This window comes from Solanum dulcamara, chromosome 11 (assembly GCF_947179165.1).
Source record: "Solanum dulcamara chromosome 11, daSolDulc1.2, whole genome shotgun sequence".
NCBI classification, from domain to species: Eukaryota; Viridiplantae; Streptophyta; class Magnoliopsida; order Solanales; family Solanaceae; genus Solanum; species Solanum dulcamara.
In genome coordinates, this window is record NC_077247.1 from 47,086,623 (window position 1) to 47,107,000 (window position 20,378).

The window sequence follows — 20,378 nt, forward strand, 5'->3', positions numbered from 1 at the left end:
TTGCTCTGTGCTTTTTATTAGATACTATGAAAAACTCGAGAAACCCGAAAAAACCCGAAAAACCAACAAAAAACTCGAAAAATCCGAGAAAAATTGATATCGAAAAACCCGACTTTTATTAGTTTGATTTGGTTTATAGATTTAATAACCCGACACAAATAATTTGGTTTGATTTATAAAAAATCTAAATCAACCCGGTACATGTACACCCCTAATCCCATGCATTCTATTAATTTGTATCGGGTCAAGTGGGGTGATTTTATTTACTCACATTTTAATTAATTGAGTACTGCATATACCTACTTTGGCAGTACTGTCTAAAATGCGTTGATTTTTTGTTTGGGGGGGGGGGGGAGGGGGTATTCTTTATGTATCTTATTTTCTTTTTTAATTTATTTTAAAAAAACGTAATTTTCTATATTTAACTCCAACCTCTCTAATGACATACTCCTGCATTCGAACGTGTTATATGAAATCAGATTGATATAAAGTAAAAATTTTGTTTCGATAAGTAATTGTATTTTTCTCTTAAACGTGAAAATCTTACAAGTTGAAAAAATTATAAATTATCATACAATCTTACTCAAATGAACAAATTGTAGTTCATAAACAAGAAATCGAAATAACATAAATCATTGCATTGATAAATCATATATGTACATGTTTCTTTTATAAATAAATTCCTTTGTGATTAAAAAAATAATATAAAGATTCACTAGTCTACAATAGTAGTAACTAGTTATTCTTTAGCATAATCTTTTTACATGGTACATAAAAGCTCTTTATGCCGAGCATGAGTCTTTTTTTGTAAAATTTAAAAATGATAAAGTATTTTTTACAAAAACATATGGATTGATATTTACATTTTAAAAAATTGAAATCGTAATTTAGAATCTCAAATCATGTTTTTGAAAAATTTAAGATTTCAAATCATGATCCCAAATTACCACTTAGTTGAAATCATGAATTCATGTTACATGTTCAAACACATGCTAAAAATGTTTGTCCTAAAATACTTATCTATTTACAAAATAAATATAATTTTTTATATATTTTTTATACCCTTAAAATTAAATATTTTTAAAAGTAAATTATATTGATTACCATGACAGAGTTAAAGGTAATTTAGTGAAAAAACATTTCTTATTTGTGGTTTTTTTAAAGGGAGTACTGTGAAAGAAAAATGTTATAATTAATATGCCATGGAGGAAGTATTTAAAGAAATACAAAATTTAATAATATTTTTATATATTACATATATCTTAAATTTTAAAATAAAAAATAAAAAATAAACTTATTTTTCTTAAACTTTATGTTCAGACAAACTACGATACGTGAATTAAAAGAAACAGGTATCATGTATGGTTGCAATTACTAATATTTTTTTTTCCTAATAAAGACTTAAAAGGGCCTAAGTAATACGTGTCGCCACTTGCCACTATGTAAACTATACTCTTTTTTTTCTACAAAAGGAACCAATTATTTTGTAGGTGTTATAAAAATTATTGTGGCAAAATATTTTAGAGAAAGTAGAAAGAGAATAGAGAAGCAAAAGATTAAATAACTTCATAATTCAAGAAGTAGAAAATATGAAGATGAGAGAGGAAGCTTACGTTGTTTTTCTTGTTCATTCTATTATAATGTCAAAACATGGCATTTATAGGGATGAAAAGAACAATGTGAAAATGATGCCTACAAGGTGGGCAATCCATTTTCATAAGGTGGACAATCCACCTTCATAACACTCCCCCTTGGATGTCCACGTGTAAAAAAAACTTTTACAAGAATAATATACATAGTTATTTTGAACATCCATAGATGTTGTGCCTCGTTAAAATCTTACTAGGAAAAACCCGGTGGGAAAAAGCCTAGTGAAGAAAAAAGAGTACACACATCTCGTAATACGCCTTGAGTGCTGCCTCATTAAAAAAACCTTATCAGGAAAATCCGGTGGAATAAAACCTTGGCTAAGGGAAAAAGAGTACAACGCATATTTTGCTCCCCCTGATGAAAACATCACTTAACATCTCGAAGACGACGCATTACAATTTTGTATCTCATTTTCTTAAAGGTTGAAGTCGGCAATGCCTTGGTAAACATATCTGCTAAATTGTCACTTGAACGAACTTGTTGGACATCTATTTCATCCTTATTTTGAAGATCACGAGTAAAAAAGAATTTTGGTGAAATATGTTTTGTTCTGTCTCCTTTGATGTATCCTCCATTCAGTTGAGCTATACATGCAGCATTGTCTTCATACAATATTGTTGGAGCGTCTTTTGTGAAAGAAAGGCCACATGTTTTTTGAATGTGTTGAGTTATTGATCTTAACCAAACACATTCTCGACTTGCTTCATGAATGGCTATTATCTATGCATGATTTGAGGAAGTGGCAACCATAATTTGCTTTGTTGAACGCCATGATATAGTTGTACCACCACATGTAAATAAATAGCATGTCTGCGACCGACCTTTATGGGGATTAGATAAATATCCCACATTTGCGTAACCGATCAATTATGACGTGGAATCATTTGAGTAAAACAATCTCATATCAATGGTACCTCGATGGTATCTGAATATATGCTTAATTCCATTCTAATGTCTTCGTGTTGGGGAAGAACTAAATCTTGCTAACAAGTTTACTGAGAAAGTTATATCTGGTCTAGAATTGTTGGCAAGATACATTAATGCACCAATTGCACTAAGGTATGGTATTCAACACCAATAAGTACTTTATCATTTTTATGAGGTCGAAACAGATTTGTATTTAATATCAAGAGATCTCACAACTATTGGGATACTCAATGGATGTATTTTATCCATATAAAACCTCTTTAAAATATTTTCAGTATATGTTGACTGATGGAAAAATATCCCATTTGTAAAATGTTCAATTTGTAGACCAAGATAAAATTTTGTCTTTCCAAGGTCTTTTATTTCAAACTCCTTTTTCAGACATTTTACTGCCTTTGAAAGTTCTTCCGGAGTTCCAATAATATTTAAATCATCAACATACACTGCTATGATAACAAATTCAGATCCAGACCTTCTCATAAAGACACAACGGCAAATTAGATCATTTTTATATCCTTCTTTTAGTAAATCTTCGCTAAGACGATTGTACCATATTCTCCCTGATTGTTTCAATCCATACAAAGATTTCTGAAGCTTTATTGAGCAATTTTCTCGAGAATTCTTGTATGCTTCAGGCATTTTGAATCCTTCGGGAATTTTTATAAAAATATCGTGGTCCAATGAGCCATATAAATAGGCACTGACCACGTCCATTAAGTGCATTTCAAGCTTTTCATGAACTGCCAAATTCATTAGATACCTGAAGGTAATTGCATCCACCACAGGTGAATATGTTTCCATATAGTCAATGCCAAGTCTTTGCAAAAAACCTTGGGCTACAAGTCGTGCTTTATATCTTACAACTTCACCCTTTTCATTCCGTTTACGCACAAAAACCCATTTGTGCCCTACTGGCTTGACACCTTCAGGTGTTTGGACTATTGATCCGAAAACTTCACGTTTTTCAAGTGAAGTTAACTCTGCTTGAATTACATCCTTCCATTTTGGCCAATCATTTCTCTGTCTGCATTCAACGACAGATTTTAGTTCAAGATCCTTATCTTGTTGCATTATTTCAATGGCAACATTATAAGCAAAAATATTATCGACCACAATATCATTTCGGTTCCACCATTTTCCTATCGATAGATAACTTATTGAGATTTATTCATTCTCAGTATTTTCAGGTACTTGGACCTCCTTGGTGGTATCACCATTTGTTGTGTCTCTAGGCTCTTCTTGAGCACTTTCCTCCAAATTATAATCATCTTGATCATTTATTTCTTTCTTTTTTCGAGGATTTTTGTCTTTGAAACCAATTGGTCTTTCATGTTTTAAGCGTGGCATAGACTCATTTTCTTGAACAAGTTGTCCTACTGGGACATCAACTCGAACTTGAGCATTAGCAGCTGGGATATGCGATTTAGTAACCCGTGGAAGGTTAGTAAATGCATCCGGCAGTTGATTTGCAATATTCTGCAAATAAATTATCTTTTGAACTTCTTGCTCACATTGATTTGTTCGAGCATCTAAATGAGATAGTGATAATGAATTCCAATCTATCTCATTTTTCAACTGCTTACGTTCTCCCCCTAATATTGGGTATACTGATTCATCAAAATGATAATCAACGAATCTTGTCGTAAATAAATCTTCAGTCATAGGTTACAAATATTTTATAATAGATGGAGATTTATATCGAACATATATTCCCAATGTTCTTTGGAAACCCATCTTTGCGCGCTGCGATGGAGCAATTGGGACATATACCGCATACCCAAATATTCTAAGATGGGATATATTTGGATCCCTTCCAAAAGCCAAATGTAATGGAGAAAATTCATGAAAATTTGTTGGCCTTATGCGCACAAGTGATGCTCCATGCAAAATAGCATGCCCCCATACTGAAATAGGAAGTTTTGTCCTCATTAGCAATGGTCTAGCTATCAATTGAAGGCGTTTAATCAATGATTCTACTAGACCATTTTGAGTATGTACATGAGCGACCGAATGCTCAACTTTTATTTAAACCAACATACAATAATCATTAAATGATTGAAATGTAAATTCACCAGCATTATCAAGATGAATTGTCTTTATTACATAATCTGGAAATTGTGCTCTTAACCTTATAATTTAAGCTAACAATCTAGCAAAAGCCATGTTGTGAGTCGATAATAAGCACACATGTGACCATCTTGTAGATGCATCTATTAAGACCATATAATATATCACCCTGTATACGTTTCAGAAACGCAGGGAATTCAATCTCAAGCTTAGTTGCTGATGGTTTAATAATTAGTTTTCCTTGAAAACAAGCAACACAAGAGAATTCTTTAGATTGAAGAATTTTCTGATTCTTCAAAGTATGTCCATGTGAATTCTCAATAATTATGCGCATCATATTATAACTGGGATGACCTAACTGGTCATGCCAAATGATAAAATCATTAGAATCTATAAATTTTTTATTTACTATGGCATGTGATTCAACGGTACCAATATTTATATGGTACAATTCAGAAGAAAGTGCAGGTAATTTTTCGTGCACTATTTTCTTCTCCATATTTATTGTAGTAATATAAAGGTATTCAACCTTTCTTTCATTCACAGTCTCAATATGATAGCCATTTTGGCGAATAACCTTGAAACTTAACAAGTTTCTTTGAGACTTACTACAATATAATGCATTATTAATTACCAATATCGTTACTCCAGGTAGTAATAAGGCCGCTTTTTCAGAGCCTTCAATTAATTTTGTACTACCGGATATTGTATTAACATAGACCTTTTTCATAATCAAATGACAGAAATATTTCTTTTCTTTTAATATCGTATAAGTTGTGGCACTATCCAAAAGACACATATCTCCATTATTCATCTTGAATCCAATTGAAGACTTAGAAATTTATTTATCTTCATAAAATAAAAACGCATTATAAGAAATAAAATAAGTAACAATATTGCTAGAAAAACATAAGTCCCTTTTTTTTTAAAATACATAAACGTAAAAACACGATAATTCAAAGTATAAAAGAGTAATATCATTGAGGTCATTAAAATCGTCATCCTTCAAAGCCAGATTTTTTTCAATATTATCATTATGCAAAGGTCTTGCCTCAATATTATTTTCGAACGCCAAGTGTGACTCTATCTGAGCATTAGAAAAAAAGGCACCACCTTTATTTGTCTTTCTTTTGAAAGAATTTTGATAAAGCCTTACAAAATGTTCAGGCGTTCGACATTCATTTTTCCAGTGGCCTTTCATGTCACACCGATGACAGTTACTTTTTGAAGGGCCATTTTGAGAACTGATATTGTTCTTCCTTTTATGTTGACCACCACCACGACGATTATTATATCATCTTCTGCCATTGTCATGCCCACGCACATTATTGTGGCCTTAATTTTTATTTTGTCTTCTTTCAGACTGGTCATGTGCTTCTACCATATTTGCTTCCGGTAATGGAGCAGTTCCAGTGGGACAGACTTCATGATTTTTCTTTAAAAGGGCATTATGTTGCTCAGCCACCAGAAGGCATGAGATCAATTCAGAATATTTTTGAAAATCCTTTTTCATGGTATTGCTGCTGTAATATTATATTTAAGGCATGAAAAGTAGTTAGTGTCTTTTCTAACATGTCCTCGTCATTTATAGTTTCCCCACATAATTTTAATTGAGAAGTTATTCTAAATACAGTAGAATTATATTCAATTACAGTTTTAAAGTCTTGAAACCGTAAGTGCATCCACTCATAACGAGACCTTAGCAATATCGTTGCCCTAAGATGGTCATACCTTCCTTTTAAGTCTTTCCACAATTCAAGTGGATCTTTCAGTGTCAAATATTCAATTTTCAGGCTTTCATCTAGATGATGACGAAGGAAAATCATAGCCTTTGCTTTATCGTGACTTGATGTTGTATTTCCTTCAATTATAGTATCACCAAGACCCTTAGCGATAAGGTGGATTTCAGCATCAATTACCCATGACAAATAATTTTTACCAGAAATATCAAGTGCCACAAACTCCAATTTTGACAAGTTTGACATGATGAAAATAAATTTTTTAAAATAACAAAGACAACTGAAAATTAAATTTCTTCAATTGATATATCTGATATAGAAGTTAATTTTCTGAAAATTAGAACTTCTGCTGATAACGTGTTATAAAAATTATTGTGGCAAGATATTTTAGAGAAAGTAGAAGGAGAATAGAGAAGCAAAAGATTAAATAACTTCACAATTCAAGAAGTAGAAAATATGAAGATGAGAGAGGAAGCTTAAGTTGTTTTTCTTGTTTATTCTATTACAATGCCAAAACATGGCTTTTATAGGTATGAAAAGAACAATATAAAAATGATGCCTATATGTTGGACAATCCACCTTCATAACAGTAGGCAGATTAAAAAAAAGTGCGATCACTCATGTTGTTACTTGACACTGTTGAAGTTTTAGATAAGAAATATAATAATTTAAATGTTACACTAACACTTCATAATTTTTGTATTAAACTAACAAAATATAATAATTAGGAGATTTTGAAGTATTAACTTCTTCTTTTTCTTGTGTTGCTGATGAAAGGGGTATATTAGTCTTGTTGAATTTGCTTGGGCTTTTGTTTCTTTTTATAGGTTTGCATTGTGTGATTATCAATAAGTGATAGTTTGCTTGCAATTATGATTCAATTACTTCTTTTTTATCCATGGTTTAATATTGGTTTTGAAGTTGGTTAAATTTAAATTTGTGTCAGAAAATTCTTTATAGGAGGTTAAGTCTCTCTAATAAATGAGACTTCATATTTTAGGGTTCAAATATGAAAACTTTAGTCAAGAATGAAAGAATACTTATTACTTAATAATAATCCTTTTGAATAATTTAATTATATTATGTTTTAAATAAAGAGGTGTAATTTCCTATCTAAAACTATTTGTTTTACCTTTTTTATGTTTTTTATTAATTATATTTAACAGAATATGAACCAAAAGAACATCCCAAATGGACCAAACTTATTTGGGTTATTCAATGATTGTGAGGTTTATTGATGAATCGAAATCCTTGTAAATTGAATCGAATTGATTCAAAAGGGATTGAAATTTGACCAACCAAAAGTTCTATCCCAAACTTGTTTTGTTTTTGGTTTATAAGCTAAAACAGTTTTAGATAAGTTAAATCAAACATGCTTAATTATTGTTTGGGCTTATTTTAAGCATAAAATGGCTAAGTTGGTCAGCCAAACACTCAAAAAAACAGAAAATAGTTTATAAGTTGTTTTCAGCAACTTATAAACCAATCCAAACGAATTCTTAGTCATATAAAGAATAATATGTTTTTATATATAATAAATATTTAACTTTTAAGGGTTAATTTCCCCCCCAATAAAATAATTTATAGTCCTATAACTATCAATAATTTATATTAGACTACTAATTTTTTGTTTTTTGTTTTTTTAGACTGGCAAATCAAACAACCTCAATTAGGACGGAGTACTCAATAGTTTCATTAATATATTTTACCATTACTTGCTAACATTATTGACGTTTCACGTTCTAAAGCTGCGTTATTTATGTGACAACTTTACCAACTTGGTTCACCATTCATATTTATTCTTTTTTGTTCTTGTTTGCCATTGAATTCCAACAATGAAGTAGTTGGCAATAGATTAATGATGCTCAACGCCTCAACCTAACTTTATTCAATTTTATTTGTTTCTATAATTTTATCAATATCTCTCTCTGTCTGACAATTTAAATGCAAAGAAACGTGTTTGACAGTTACCAGAAAAGTGTGCATCATGAAAAACAAAATAGTTAACTATATTAATCATTTTACCCTTATTATTATTATTATAAAAAGACATTTAATCTGTAGTTACTCATTGGTGGTATGATAATGACTATTTTAAAAAAAAAATAGTTTTATTTAAAATAAAAGTAAACTATGTAAAATAAAAGAAGATCAAAATTGTGTACTTGATAAAAGTTACGAAATGTTGATGTTCAAAAATAAATAAGTACGACAAATTCAAATTTCCCGTAAAAAATCAAAATTGAATTTGATTATTTCCTTTTTAACTTAAAAAATTTGAAAGTTGTAATATTTTGATAAAAGTTCTTCATTTTCCTAGCTCAATCCAAATTGTAACTTTCACTCTTTGAAGAATTTCAGTAACTTAATTATTGATGAAAATTTCATTTCTCACATTATAATTCCACCCCCCTCCATTAATTTTCCCTTTCCGATCCCTATCTCCTATTTTATTGTATTATTTTTTTTAAAAAAAAAAATCGCTCGCTATCATCTCATCCAAACGTCTTAAAAAAAATGTGAAATGATTCAATGAGGACGACCATGGGCTAAAGAATCACGTTCTCTAATTAATTAATTTGTTAATTTATTGAACTTTTACCTCAATGAAAATGACTTAATTTGTTGTAAAGAATTGCACATTTTTTGAATGTCTCCGAAATTATGTAATTTATATTCCATGAAGCAGGACAAGAAGGGATGTCATTTCACTAAAAACATCACCATATGCATGCATTGGATATAATAAGAACACCTCTGTCGTCATTAACTATGTACATACTTGCATTAAACTATTTAAAACTAATGATCCCTCGTAAGTTTATACTACTCATTAGTCTATTTTAATAATCACATACTTTTCTCATTCTGTTATCATTAAAAAGTTATAGATTTAGTGGTTGGTTGACTCAACTTATTTTAAATAGCTTATAAGTAGAAAATAGTATCGTCATTGATGTATACAGCTAAAGGATGAGATACTGATAGCGGTTCTCTTTTTTTTTTGGTTGTGTGTTTTAGTTTTTTTTTTTTTTAACTCTTCCTATGATTTTTCATCATTTTTGTTTCACTAGTGATTCAAACTCACAATTTTAGGGTTGAAAAAGCAAAGAGTGCTTATCAATTACCATCAAACAACGTACTCCTTGTTGTCATTGTGTACGTGTGTTTGATAGCAAGAAATATTATATTAGCAACATTTCTACATATAATTTAGATAACTATTATGAGAAGTGAAGATGGGATTAGGAGGTGTGGGGTGATGTAGATGAGGCTATGAGATTAGGGTGAAGCCGTGAAGATGACTAAGTGTGTTAGAGAGAGGACACAATTAATGTACGTATAATATTACTTATACCTTTTATTTTTCCTACGTTAATTAAGAAGTTATATCATTTTAAAGAAATTTATTTTTTTAGGTAAAATAATTCTCAAAATTTTTGACTTTCTTCGATTAGACAAGTTTAAAAAACATTTTCCTCCCTATCAACACACCTATTTTTTTATTTTTTTTTTAAAAAAAGACATTCAAGTTTATCTTAAGGCAACGTTTTGCGAGGAAAAGATCAGCTATTTTTCAAAAACAAATTGGCCAATCATATGACTACCACGATAATTAATGTCAAATACAGCTAATTAATCATTGATTGAAAATACTGTCACTTAATCATTGACATTAAAAAAAATTGCCCACCAATATATACGTATAACATACTCTACATCTAAGTTTCATTTATAACGTTTGTGTTAGTTTACCTACTAAAATATCACTCACCTCTGCCAAAATTTAAGCATCATGGTTTCGTTTCTTTTTCTTTTTTTTTTTGAGGGGGGGGGGGGGTATTTCTAAATTTGTCACTTCTTAAATGCAGTATTTCATGAGTTTTAATTTCATATTCACTTAAAACTCAAACATATTTTTTGTTTCCTTTTATGCCCTACATATCTATATCTATGTATTGTCTTAAAGTATGAACTTCTTAATTTAATGTTAAATTATTATAATACCTCCAACTTAAACCACTCAATTTAGAATATATTTTATATTTATTTATATTATATTATATTATATTATATTATATTATATTAAAAGCAAACATCTTTTCACATTAAAGGGTTGTGACTTTTTCGATGAGTTGTGACCTTTTCGAAGGGTTTGACTTTTCTGATAAGGCACACTAAATACCTTTTCATACTATTCTTTTGTTGCCTATAAATTGAGGGGTTTCCTCATATTTTTAAACTACAAATTTTCTAAGTTTTATATTCTTGTTTTTCTTAAAACACCCAATTTAATACATCTTATAAATTATATATTTTATTTATTTATTATATTATATTATATATGTAACTGGTAAAGTTGCTGCCATGTGACCAGGAGGTCACAGGTTCAAGCCTTGGAAACAGCCTCAGGCAGAAATGCAAGGTAAGACTGCGTACAATAGACCCTTGTGGTCGGGCCCTTCCCCGGACCCTGCGCATAGCGGGAGCTTAAGTGCACCGGGCTGCCCCTTTCTATATATTATGTTAAAAGCAGACACCTTTTCACATTAAAGTGTTGTGACTTTTTGAAAGAGTTGTGACTATTTTGAAGGGTTGTTACTTTTTTTATAAGGTACAATAAACACTTGTTCAAATTACCTTTTGTTAGCAATAAATGGAAGGGTCTCCACATATCTTTAAACTACTCAAAGTCACTTTCATGGGTAGTAAGTAGGCTAAAAGCCATTAAAGGAGGGGATTTGGGTCTTCACCTCTTTTTGGGGGCGTTGGAAAAGCAGTTCCTCTTGGATAAAAGGGTCGAGGCCCCTATGAGTGAGTAGAAAAGCTTTATGTTGGGTGTTTTTTTGTCGTGCGACCCAACGACTTATGTGCAACTTGTGGCCCACGCCTCCTATTTGTTCAGGGTGGGGCCTTACCTCTTAGATGACCCAAGCAAGTCATTAAGCTATTGGATGGATCCTCATGAATATGTTGAGGGGTACGCTTGATTCACTTTCAAAGAATCTATGCCCTGAACTCGTGCACCCGAGTTTACTAACGAAGGATTTGAACGAAAAGATACGTATCTAAGTGAAAGTGAAATGAATCGCTCTATATACTTGAAGTGAGTCTAATACTTGTTCACACCGGCAAGAAGCCTGTCTTTGTTCGCTTGAAGTCGTGTCTTAAAGGCTTGCCCCCGACCCCCAACCTAGGAACAACACTAAGACGTTTCGTTTCCATTTTTTTAGTTAAAAGCATCGCATAGTATAGTGATAGTGCCCGGTCCGCAACTGCGGAGTTCGCTGAGAACTTATTTCAGGGTTGACCTATGGGAGAACTTTCATAATCTCTTTCGCTCTCGGATTATTAGATCGAATGTACTTCTTAGATCTAATAGAATGATTTTTCCATATCCAGACTAATACCAATCCAAGCCATTTCATGAATAAAATGAAAAGTATTGTCATACCTTATCAGCATAGCGGGAGCTTTAGTGCACCGGACTGCCCTTTTTACTGTCATACCTTATCAGCACATTGACTCTTCAAAAAAAAGATGAACGAGAACCCCCAATTGCTTAGGGGTCGCACTCTGTCCCGCTTAGTGGACGAAATCTTCTCTCCTTTTTGAATTCTTTCTCCCACACTAGTTTTCTAAGGTTTCTATTCTTCACTTTTTAAAAAACTCAAGTGTGATTTGTAGTCGAGTGAGATCATAACTTGAGTGTTAAATTATTGTACTATTCCAACTAGAACCACCCAATTTAGTATATCTTTTATTTATATTTCTATAATTATATTTATTTATATTATATTAAAAGCAGAAACTTACAACAATACAACAATAACCAAGCAATGAATTAGATGAGAGGGAGGAAAAGATGTAATAAAGAGGTATAATTAAGCGATTTTAAGAGTGAATTTTTATATATATTACAATTAATTTTAAAATTAGAAAAGAAGATAAATGCAATTGGAGACCAAAGAGAGGTGCCACATCACATTATCTATATCTATCTTTATATTATAAATAAATATAGTTATTTTCGGATATTGATTTCACAACTTTCACTATACAACAACAACAACAACAACCACCCAGTGAAATCCCACATCGTGGGGTCTGGGGAGGGTAAAGTGTACGCAGACCTGACTCCTACCAATGTAGGATGGCTATTTCTGAAAGACCCTCGGCTCAATAGAAGCATAGAAAAAGGTGAGACAAGAATAGTAAAAGTAGATAAGTAGATAACAAAATAATCAAAGCACAAAAAACAGTAGGTATTATTAGATAATAACATAAATACCATAAATCAAAGTACAAGAAATCATAGTGCATTAATACGCCTACGATAAGGGGGAATAATGCCACTATGTACTAGCCTTCTACCCTAATGTGTGTCCTCCACACCCTCCTATCTAAGGTCATGTCCTCGGTAAGTCGTAAATGCACCATGTCCTGTCTGATCACCTCTCCTCAATATTTCTTCGGTCTACCCCTACCTCTTCTGAAACCATCCACGGCCAACCTCTCACATCTTCGCACTGGTGCATCTGGGACTCTCCTCTTCACATGCCCAAACCATCTCAGTCGCGTCTCCCGCAACTTGTCTTCCATCGAGATCACTCCTACCTTGTCTCGAATAGCCTCATTTCTAATCTTGTCGCTCCTGGTATGCCCACACATCCATCTCAACATTCTCATTTTGGCAACTTTTATCTTTTGCATGTGGAAGACCTTAACTGGCCAAAACTCCGCCCCGTATAACATAGCTGGTCTAACCACTACTTTGTAGAACTTCCCCTTAAGTTGTGGTGGCACCTTCTTGTCACACAACACACCGGAGGCGAGCCTCCATTTCATCCATCCTGCCCCAATACGATGTGTGACATCCTCGTCGATCTCCCCGCTGCCTTACATTATAGAACCAAGGTACTTAAAACTACTTTTCTTTTGGATGGCTTGATCCCCGAGCCTAACTTCCACGCCAACCTCCTGAGGTGTCTCACTGAACTGGCACTCTAGGTACTCTATCTTGGTCCTACTCAGCTTAAACTCTTTAGACTCCAAGGTGCGTCTCCAATCCTCCAGCTTAGCGTTAACTCCGCTACAAGTCTCATCGATGAGGACTATAACAACTTTTACTATGCACACAGTTAATAATCATAAGAAAGTTTACATCCATTATTCATAGAAACTTATACTTTATTATTTCACTTATAACCGTTTATTTAAATTTTTTATATAACAATATTGACATTATTTAAGAAAAAAGTGTAATACATGATTTGGCATTCCCCGTGTAACGCACGTACATCAAAACTATTATATATATACTGCTCCTTCCTAGCTAGTTCCAACCCACAGTTTAAGAAGATTGACTTTATATAAAGTTGATACACCTTTACTTGTAACTGGACTACAATCGAAAGTATATTATTCAGGAAAAATTACAGCCAAAATATCATTCGGGCACCTAATTTACAAAATATATACATACTGTTAGGGTTGTACCGGACAAATCGATAAACCGCACCAAACCGACAAACCGAACCAAACCGGAAAAAAAAACCGCCGGAAAAAAAACCCGACTAGTGGTTTGGTTTGACTTGATTTGGTGTTTGAAAAAAAAATCCGACCATTATAGGGTTGGTTTGATTTTAACTAAAAAAAGTCAAACCGAACCCAAACCGACCCGATTATAGATACACTACTTTTAAATTATGTTATACATAAAAATATTTATTAAAATGTAATTTATAAATATTTTTTAAATTTTTTTCATAATTTTTGTTTTCTTTCTTACATTTAGATTTGGACTTGAGTAGCCCATCTAAATAATATACAAAATAAACTTATCTTATAAAGTTATATTATAAAGTTAAAACTTCAAACAGTGTTGTGCCTCTATCTTATATGTTGATATTTTGTACTAGAACTCTTTTTAAGAAGCACTGCTATGTGCTTTTTATTAGATACTATGAGAAACCCAAAAAAATCCGAAAAAATCCAAAAAAACTCGAGAAATCCGAAAAATCCGAAAAAACCCGAAAAACCCGAGAAAAATTGATATCGAAAAACCCGACTTTTATTGGTTTGGTTTGGTTTATAGATTTAATAACCCGACACAAATGGTTTGGTTTGGTTTGTAAAAAATCCGAACCAACCCGGTCCATATACACCCCTACATACTGTATACTATATGCTAAACACACATATTATACGTACATGTATATACCTATATACTTCATGTACAACCGAAGGGTATTATAATGTATACTTGAGCCATGCATGTTGATAAACAAGAAAGCCTAAGGGTGCATCTACATGAGTTTCCCTACTATTGATTGTCTCCATTTACAAACAATCATTACAATCAAACTTGGCCCAAATTGATATGACCCGACACACCCATGTATGAGGTGATTTACTGATGGGCTCACCCAAATCAACCCGTGATTTTGTCCGGCCCAAATTAGCCCAATAAGCTATGAAAGAAGAGAATGTGGGTGGGCTTCTTTCTTTCATTTCGTCTCCAAGTCCTGAGCTTACAAGTTTCCTATTTTACATAAAAATTGTGAGATAAAAAGGTTCTTAAATAGGAGAAATCTAATGAAGGTTTGTATTTTGCGTGTTATTCCCAGAAAATTATAGCTTCTTAAGATTAATATGTATGCATTAGAAACAAAAAGAAAGAAAAAAAAAGAGAAAACAAAAAAGTAGAGTTGTAAGTTGGAGGGCTGGCATTGACTCTCATTGCATTGCCCAACTTGACCCAATACATTTCATCTGAAGTAAACTTTGAGCGTGTTAACAACTTAATTTTTACCTTTTTCGATCCTATTTATGAGATTAAACTAAATAATTTTTTTTGTTCTCATGCTGAAAATTACTTATTTTATCAATTTAGGTTAGGGATGAAAACAAATATGATAGGACTGAAAAATAGAACTACGTCCTTCTTGAAAAATCATCAACCAAAAAAATGAATTGTCTCGTATTATTAAGTTTGGAAATCTTTTGAATCACAGTATCATGAATCTATTAAGTTAATTCCTTAAATGGTCATCCAACTAATGGAAATAATCCATCAAAGTCACCATTTTATTATTTAGGAGAACAAACTTATCCAATTTATGAAAATTATCTATCAAAATTTCTTTTTTTTATGGACAATAAAATCACTGCTATTGTTATTGGACTTGAAAAATAAAAATACTCATATGACACGTGTCTAATTAGAAGTCCATTTTAAAAGATAAAACTCATTTAATCCATATCCAATATATCCCTTTTTAATTATTTCTCTTAATTTTCTTTCAAATCTTAAATCTAGACGTATTTTCTTTACATCATCACGTTACAAATTATGTCATAATACGAATTATTTGTACATAAAATAACTTTTGATAAACAAAATTGCTATAGTAAATTTAAATAGTCTTCTAATTAATCTTCAATTTAAATTAAAAAGAGTTGAATATGCATCAAAGTTCGTTATCCTACTGCATCAATATATCTAGCCACGAAGAAATAAGTATTGAAGGGTTTTGTTTGATTGAAATTAAACAAATTATATATGAACATCTGGTTTGATCAAATTTTGAATGACAAATATACATAATCATTTTAAGGGATCATAGATAAAAGGCATTGCATAAAGAATTCATAGTAAAATTACATTATTTCTATAAACATGAAGAAGAATCTAATATCACAATTATTAGGAACATGGAGTTAAATGAGTATATTCTTTAGAATGTATTCTCTATTATTTATGATACTTAGTAATTTTCATTTTTGTCTGTTAATCTACTAGTTCCCTTTTAAATGTGACAGATTATGTTTTTTTAGATACAAACAATAAAGATAAAAAAAATACGTATTTTTCATTATATTGATAAGAAAAAAATTATAATTTATAGTACTTTTTATATAGTTTTTGAATATTTAAATTTTTTATTTTAAAATATCTAATTAAAGTAATCTAATTTAGATTTGGAAACTAATCAAATTGACTTTTGAAAACTTCAACATGAAACTAAAAAAGAACGGATAGACTTTTTCGAAAACAATTTATCTTTACGAGATAGGATTAAGGTATGCTTATTTTAAATAAAATATAAATATAAATGTTCTTTGATCGTTATAAATATATTAGTCTATTTTTCAAAGAGTCAGCAAGGGCAGACAAAGGAGCGAGTGGGTAGCGGTGAGTTCCCTATTTTTCTCTCTACACTGAATTTCTCTTCATACAATCCTTCATAGAATTTTCTCGTAAAACTTCAATCCTTATATTGCAGATAACGAAAGTCGATCTTAATCTCTGTTATTCATCAGGTATCTCTCTCTTGCTATGCTTAAAAGGAAAAAAATGTTGATATCCCTTGATTCTACTTTGGGAATTTCTCAAAATCATGTATATTTAAGAAATTTAATTGAGTTGGTCTTTTTTTTTGGTCTGGTGCTTCGTATGAATCGCAAAAAAAAAAAAAGGGAAATAATTTTTCAGTTGAGCTTTAGGGTTTCGGATTTTGGGAAATTTTATAGGTTTGAGTTTATGTTTCTATTTTGGGTGAATCTGTATGAATTTTAGGTTGAATACGGAATACCCTTTTGTTAGTTGTGTTTTCCTAGAGAATCGGTTGATTTTTTTTCCCTTTTTCATGTTGGAGATTTGGTTGTGTTCCCTAATATGGGTATATCATGATTATTTAATGGGCACTTGAACATGGTTTCAGTATTTGAGGTTCTTGTATTTCACTTCTTGGAATGTTGTGAGGAAATTTTCTAAAGTTTAATGCTGTTTATGGTGTAATATACTTGTGTTCTTTTTTTGACTGGGATTCAAATAACTGGAGCAAGTTTTTGCTTAAAGTTTGATTATGTATTTTGTGATCTTGCAAGTTGCATCATGTTGCGTGTGCTCTTCTCCAACTTTTGAAGGCCATACCTAGTGGATTATTTGAGGGGTTATTTATTGCTTAGGATCCTTATCCATACTTGTTTGATGTGTTATCACTTTGGAAGTTACCAAATCTTAAGTGAGATAAGAACATAAGTACCGGCTTACGGCTTACCTTATTTTACAAAACACGTGGACAGAAGGAAGGTTGTAAAGGTAGCTCACATAATTCCCTGGAATAAGATAGAGTAACTAATTTTTGGAACCGAAATATGTGCACATGCACGCGTGTTTGTGAGAGAGAGTGAGAGTGAGAGTGCCTATGGGATGCAATGTGTGTCTTAATTCTTCATTTCTACTGGTTTGAATCTCACTTGTTTTTGCAAAACACTTAATGCTATATCAGATCAGCATAGCTGTTGCTAGCATCTTCTCTGTTGCTATCATTGTGCAATGAAGTAATGTAACTCAAATTTGATGGTTATTATTCACCAATACAGGGTGCAGAGGAGCTATAAGTGTCACACAAGTCCCTTTAATAATTTACCTTCTCTTCTTGTGGCTGATTTGTGTTCCTAAATTTGTGTTTTACAGTTGCTTGAGCTATGGGGAAGAGGAAGTCGAAATCCAAGCCGCCTCCAAAGAAGAGAATGGACAAACTCGACACTGTCTTCAGCTGTCCTTTCTGTAGCCATGGCACCAGCGTTGAATGTCGCATGTAAATAAATTGTTTTAGCATTTCTGTGCCCAAGTTATTTTTCTGCATGTCCGTCGGCTAGATTGGGCTGTTCCCTTCTCACATGTACATTTTCTATGTGGGTAAAGATAGAAGGATATTTAATTGTGATTCAATACCAGTATGTGTTTACCTTTATTATATACTTCCCTTTCCTTAATAGATCCTCTTGTCACTAAGACTTCGTTAGAAGACTATCAATACTTTTCCTTTGGGGTTGGCGCTGAGGAATTTGTGCACATCTAAAGAGCCCTCTTGGAAATAGCGCACTCTATGGATGTATACTTTTAGATGTGGATAATAACTTCTAAGTCGGTCCAATAAGGATGAGCTATAGTTCCTGCAGAAGGTGTTTGATAATTATAACTCTCCATCCCACCCACCCCACCAAACTCTCACACATTCAAGAACCAAAACATTAAGATTATCCTTACCCCAGCCGTAAATAGCAGTGGAATAAGCTGTGTCTTCCTCTGTAGTTCTGGTGAATAAGTTCTGTAACCCAGCTCAAGTGATATATGGGATCCCCTCTTGTCATGTGTTAAAAAGATTTTACTCATGAACACAATATTGTACTTCTATTCAATTTTGGTTGGACATTTATTTAATCTGTCAGTACTCAAGTTTGCACTTTACGTGGTTTCCAGTGATATGAAGAACTTGATTGGGGAGGCAAATTGCAGGATTTGTCAAGAGAGCTTCAGCACCACTGTGACGGGTATATCTAGTGGCTTCTCATGTATTTATTTATTTTTCACTGCATCTCATTCATTTTGGAAAAGATGGTTCAATTGGTTGACAACATAAAATATGGGAGGACTAACTAAAAGAGATGGTAAAAGAAACTAAAGATATTTCCTTTTATGTTCTACCTCATCGTTTTCTATGATCAAATCAATTATTATGTTCAATTGTAGTTCTCTAGATAATCTGCCTTATGTAAGATAAAAGAGTACAAGGTGTGCTCTAAGGCCTTGTGTAAGATAAAGAATACTTGATGTGCTCCATGGGCTTTGGTTTAGTGGTAAGAGCGCAACATGTGATGTGTGGGTTAGGCGTACATCACGGTTTCGAGTATTGCCAAAGACAAAATCCTGGTATCTTAGTGGAGAAAGATAGTGGGTTTGTCCCATTAATCTCCAAATTTCGAGCCGTGCACCATGGGCCGGGATTTTTCAGCTATCGAAAGGGGAAAAAAGGACAAGATGCATTCAATTGTTTCAAGTTTGTTTTAGCACATTATTCTGTCCTTAGCTTGCATACTGGAGTAGATAGAGGTGTGTTACAAATCTAAAATAAATGATAAAAGTGTCCCCCTCTCTTATGACATAGAGCCCGTTTGGATTGGCTTTAAGTTGGTCAAAACCAACTTAAAGCCCCTTTTCAGCTTTTGGACGTGTTTGCCTAATGCTAACTTTAAGCCAGAAAGTTCTTAAAGTCAGTCAAAAATGAAAAGTTAGGATTCCTAAATTTTTTTTCTAAGTGCTTAAAGTCATTTTCTTTGACCATGGAAATTACTTTTATATCCCTTATATTTTAATTAAATTCCCAAACTACCCTTTTTATTTTTTTAACCCTAAAATTCACATAATTTTCCTCATTTAAGCACTTTTATCCAAACACTCAACTGCTTATTTATAAAAATAACTTTCAGCACTTTAAAGTTCTAAAAACACTTCATACATAAAAGTTACTTTTTTTAAGCCCATCCAAACGGGCTCATAATCTCTAAGATGAGCGTTACATACTTCAAAGAATATCTTCTCAAAGAATATCTTCTCAAGAATTGAACACTTGTGGATTTCTCCGAAAGGGTTTTATTGTTTGGCTAACAGTTCTTACTTTTTTATCCTGCAGCTCTGACAGAGCCCATTGACATGTAAGTTCATCTAGCATTCTATGTGCCATTCTTTCCTTCCTCCGTACCCCTCCATCCCCTCTCATACTCTTTTGTTGAAAACTTACAGATACAGTGAATGGATTGACGAGTGCGAACGTGTGAACAACCTCGAAGACGATGATGGTTCTTAAGTTCTAGTGACTGTCTGTTACATTTGTGTAGACAGTAGCCTGAGATGATCTAAAGCTGACTTTAAGCTTTGATATCAGTTCTGTTGATATTTCTATGTTACGCTACTTAAGTTGTACCTAAAATTACGAAAGCCTCTTGGGTTCGATAAATAAGTTCCATGTGTGACAGGCTTTCTATGTTCAAATAGTTTCAAATAGATGTGTTTGTTATCTTGTATAATATTCTGAATGTGCTATTATTATAGGTGTGTGAGTTTACATTGAACTCCATATGATCGAGTTGGTTTCAACCGTGGTAGCTAATTTTCAAAGCATACTTATAATCGACTAATTATTT

General features: G+C 32.3%; 1 protein-coding gene across 1 annotated transcript; it reads left to right on the plus strand.

The window, feature by feature from the left end:
- Nucleotides 1-16,520: 16,520 nt before the first annotated feature.
- LOC129872023 (transcription elongation factor 1 homolog) lies at nucleotides 16,521-20,261 on the plus strand. The gene is made up of 6 exons (XM_055946857.1): nucleotides 16,521-16,581; nucleotides 16,673-16,709; nucleotides 17,869-17,992; nucleotides 18,658-18,728; nucleotides 19,868-19,889; nucleotides 19,978-20,261. The coding sequence occupies exons 3-6, from the start codon at nucleotides 17,880-17,882 to the stop codon at nucleotides 20,039-20,041; spliced, it is 270 nt and encodes an 89-aa protein (XP_055802832.1). The 5' UTR covers nucleotides 16,521-16,581; nucleotides 16,673-16,709; nucleotides 17,869-17,879; the 3' UTR covers nucleotides 20,042-20,261.
- The last annotated feature ends 117 nt before the right edge of the window (nucleotides 20,262-20,378 follow it).

Coding starts and splice junctions, on each gene's coding strand:
- LOC129872023 (XM_055946857.1), top strand. CDS start 17,880: ATGGGGAAGAGGAAGTCGAAATCCAAGCCGCCTCCAAAGAAGAGAATG. Junction 17,993..18,657: donor ACCAGCGTTGAATGTCGCAT/GTAAATAAATTG, acceptor CGTGGTTTCCAG/TGATATGAAGAACTTGATTG. Junction 19,890..19,977: donor CTGACAGAGCCCATTGACAT/GTAAGTTCATCT, acceptor GAAAACTTACAG/ATACAGTGAATGGATTGACG.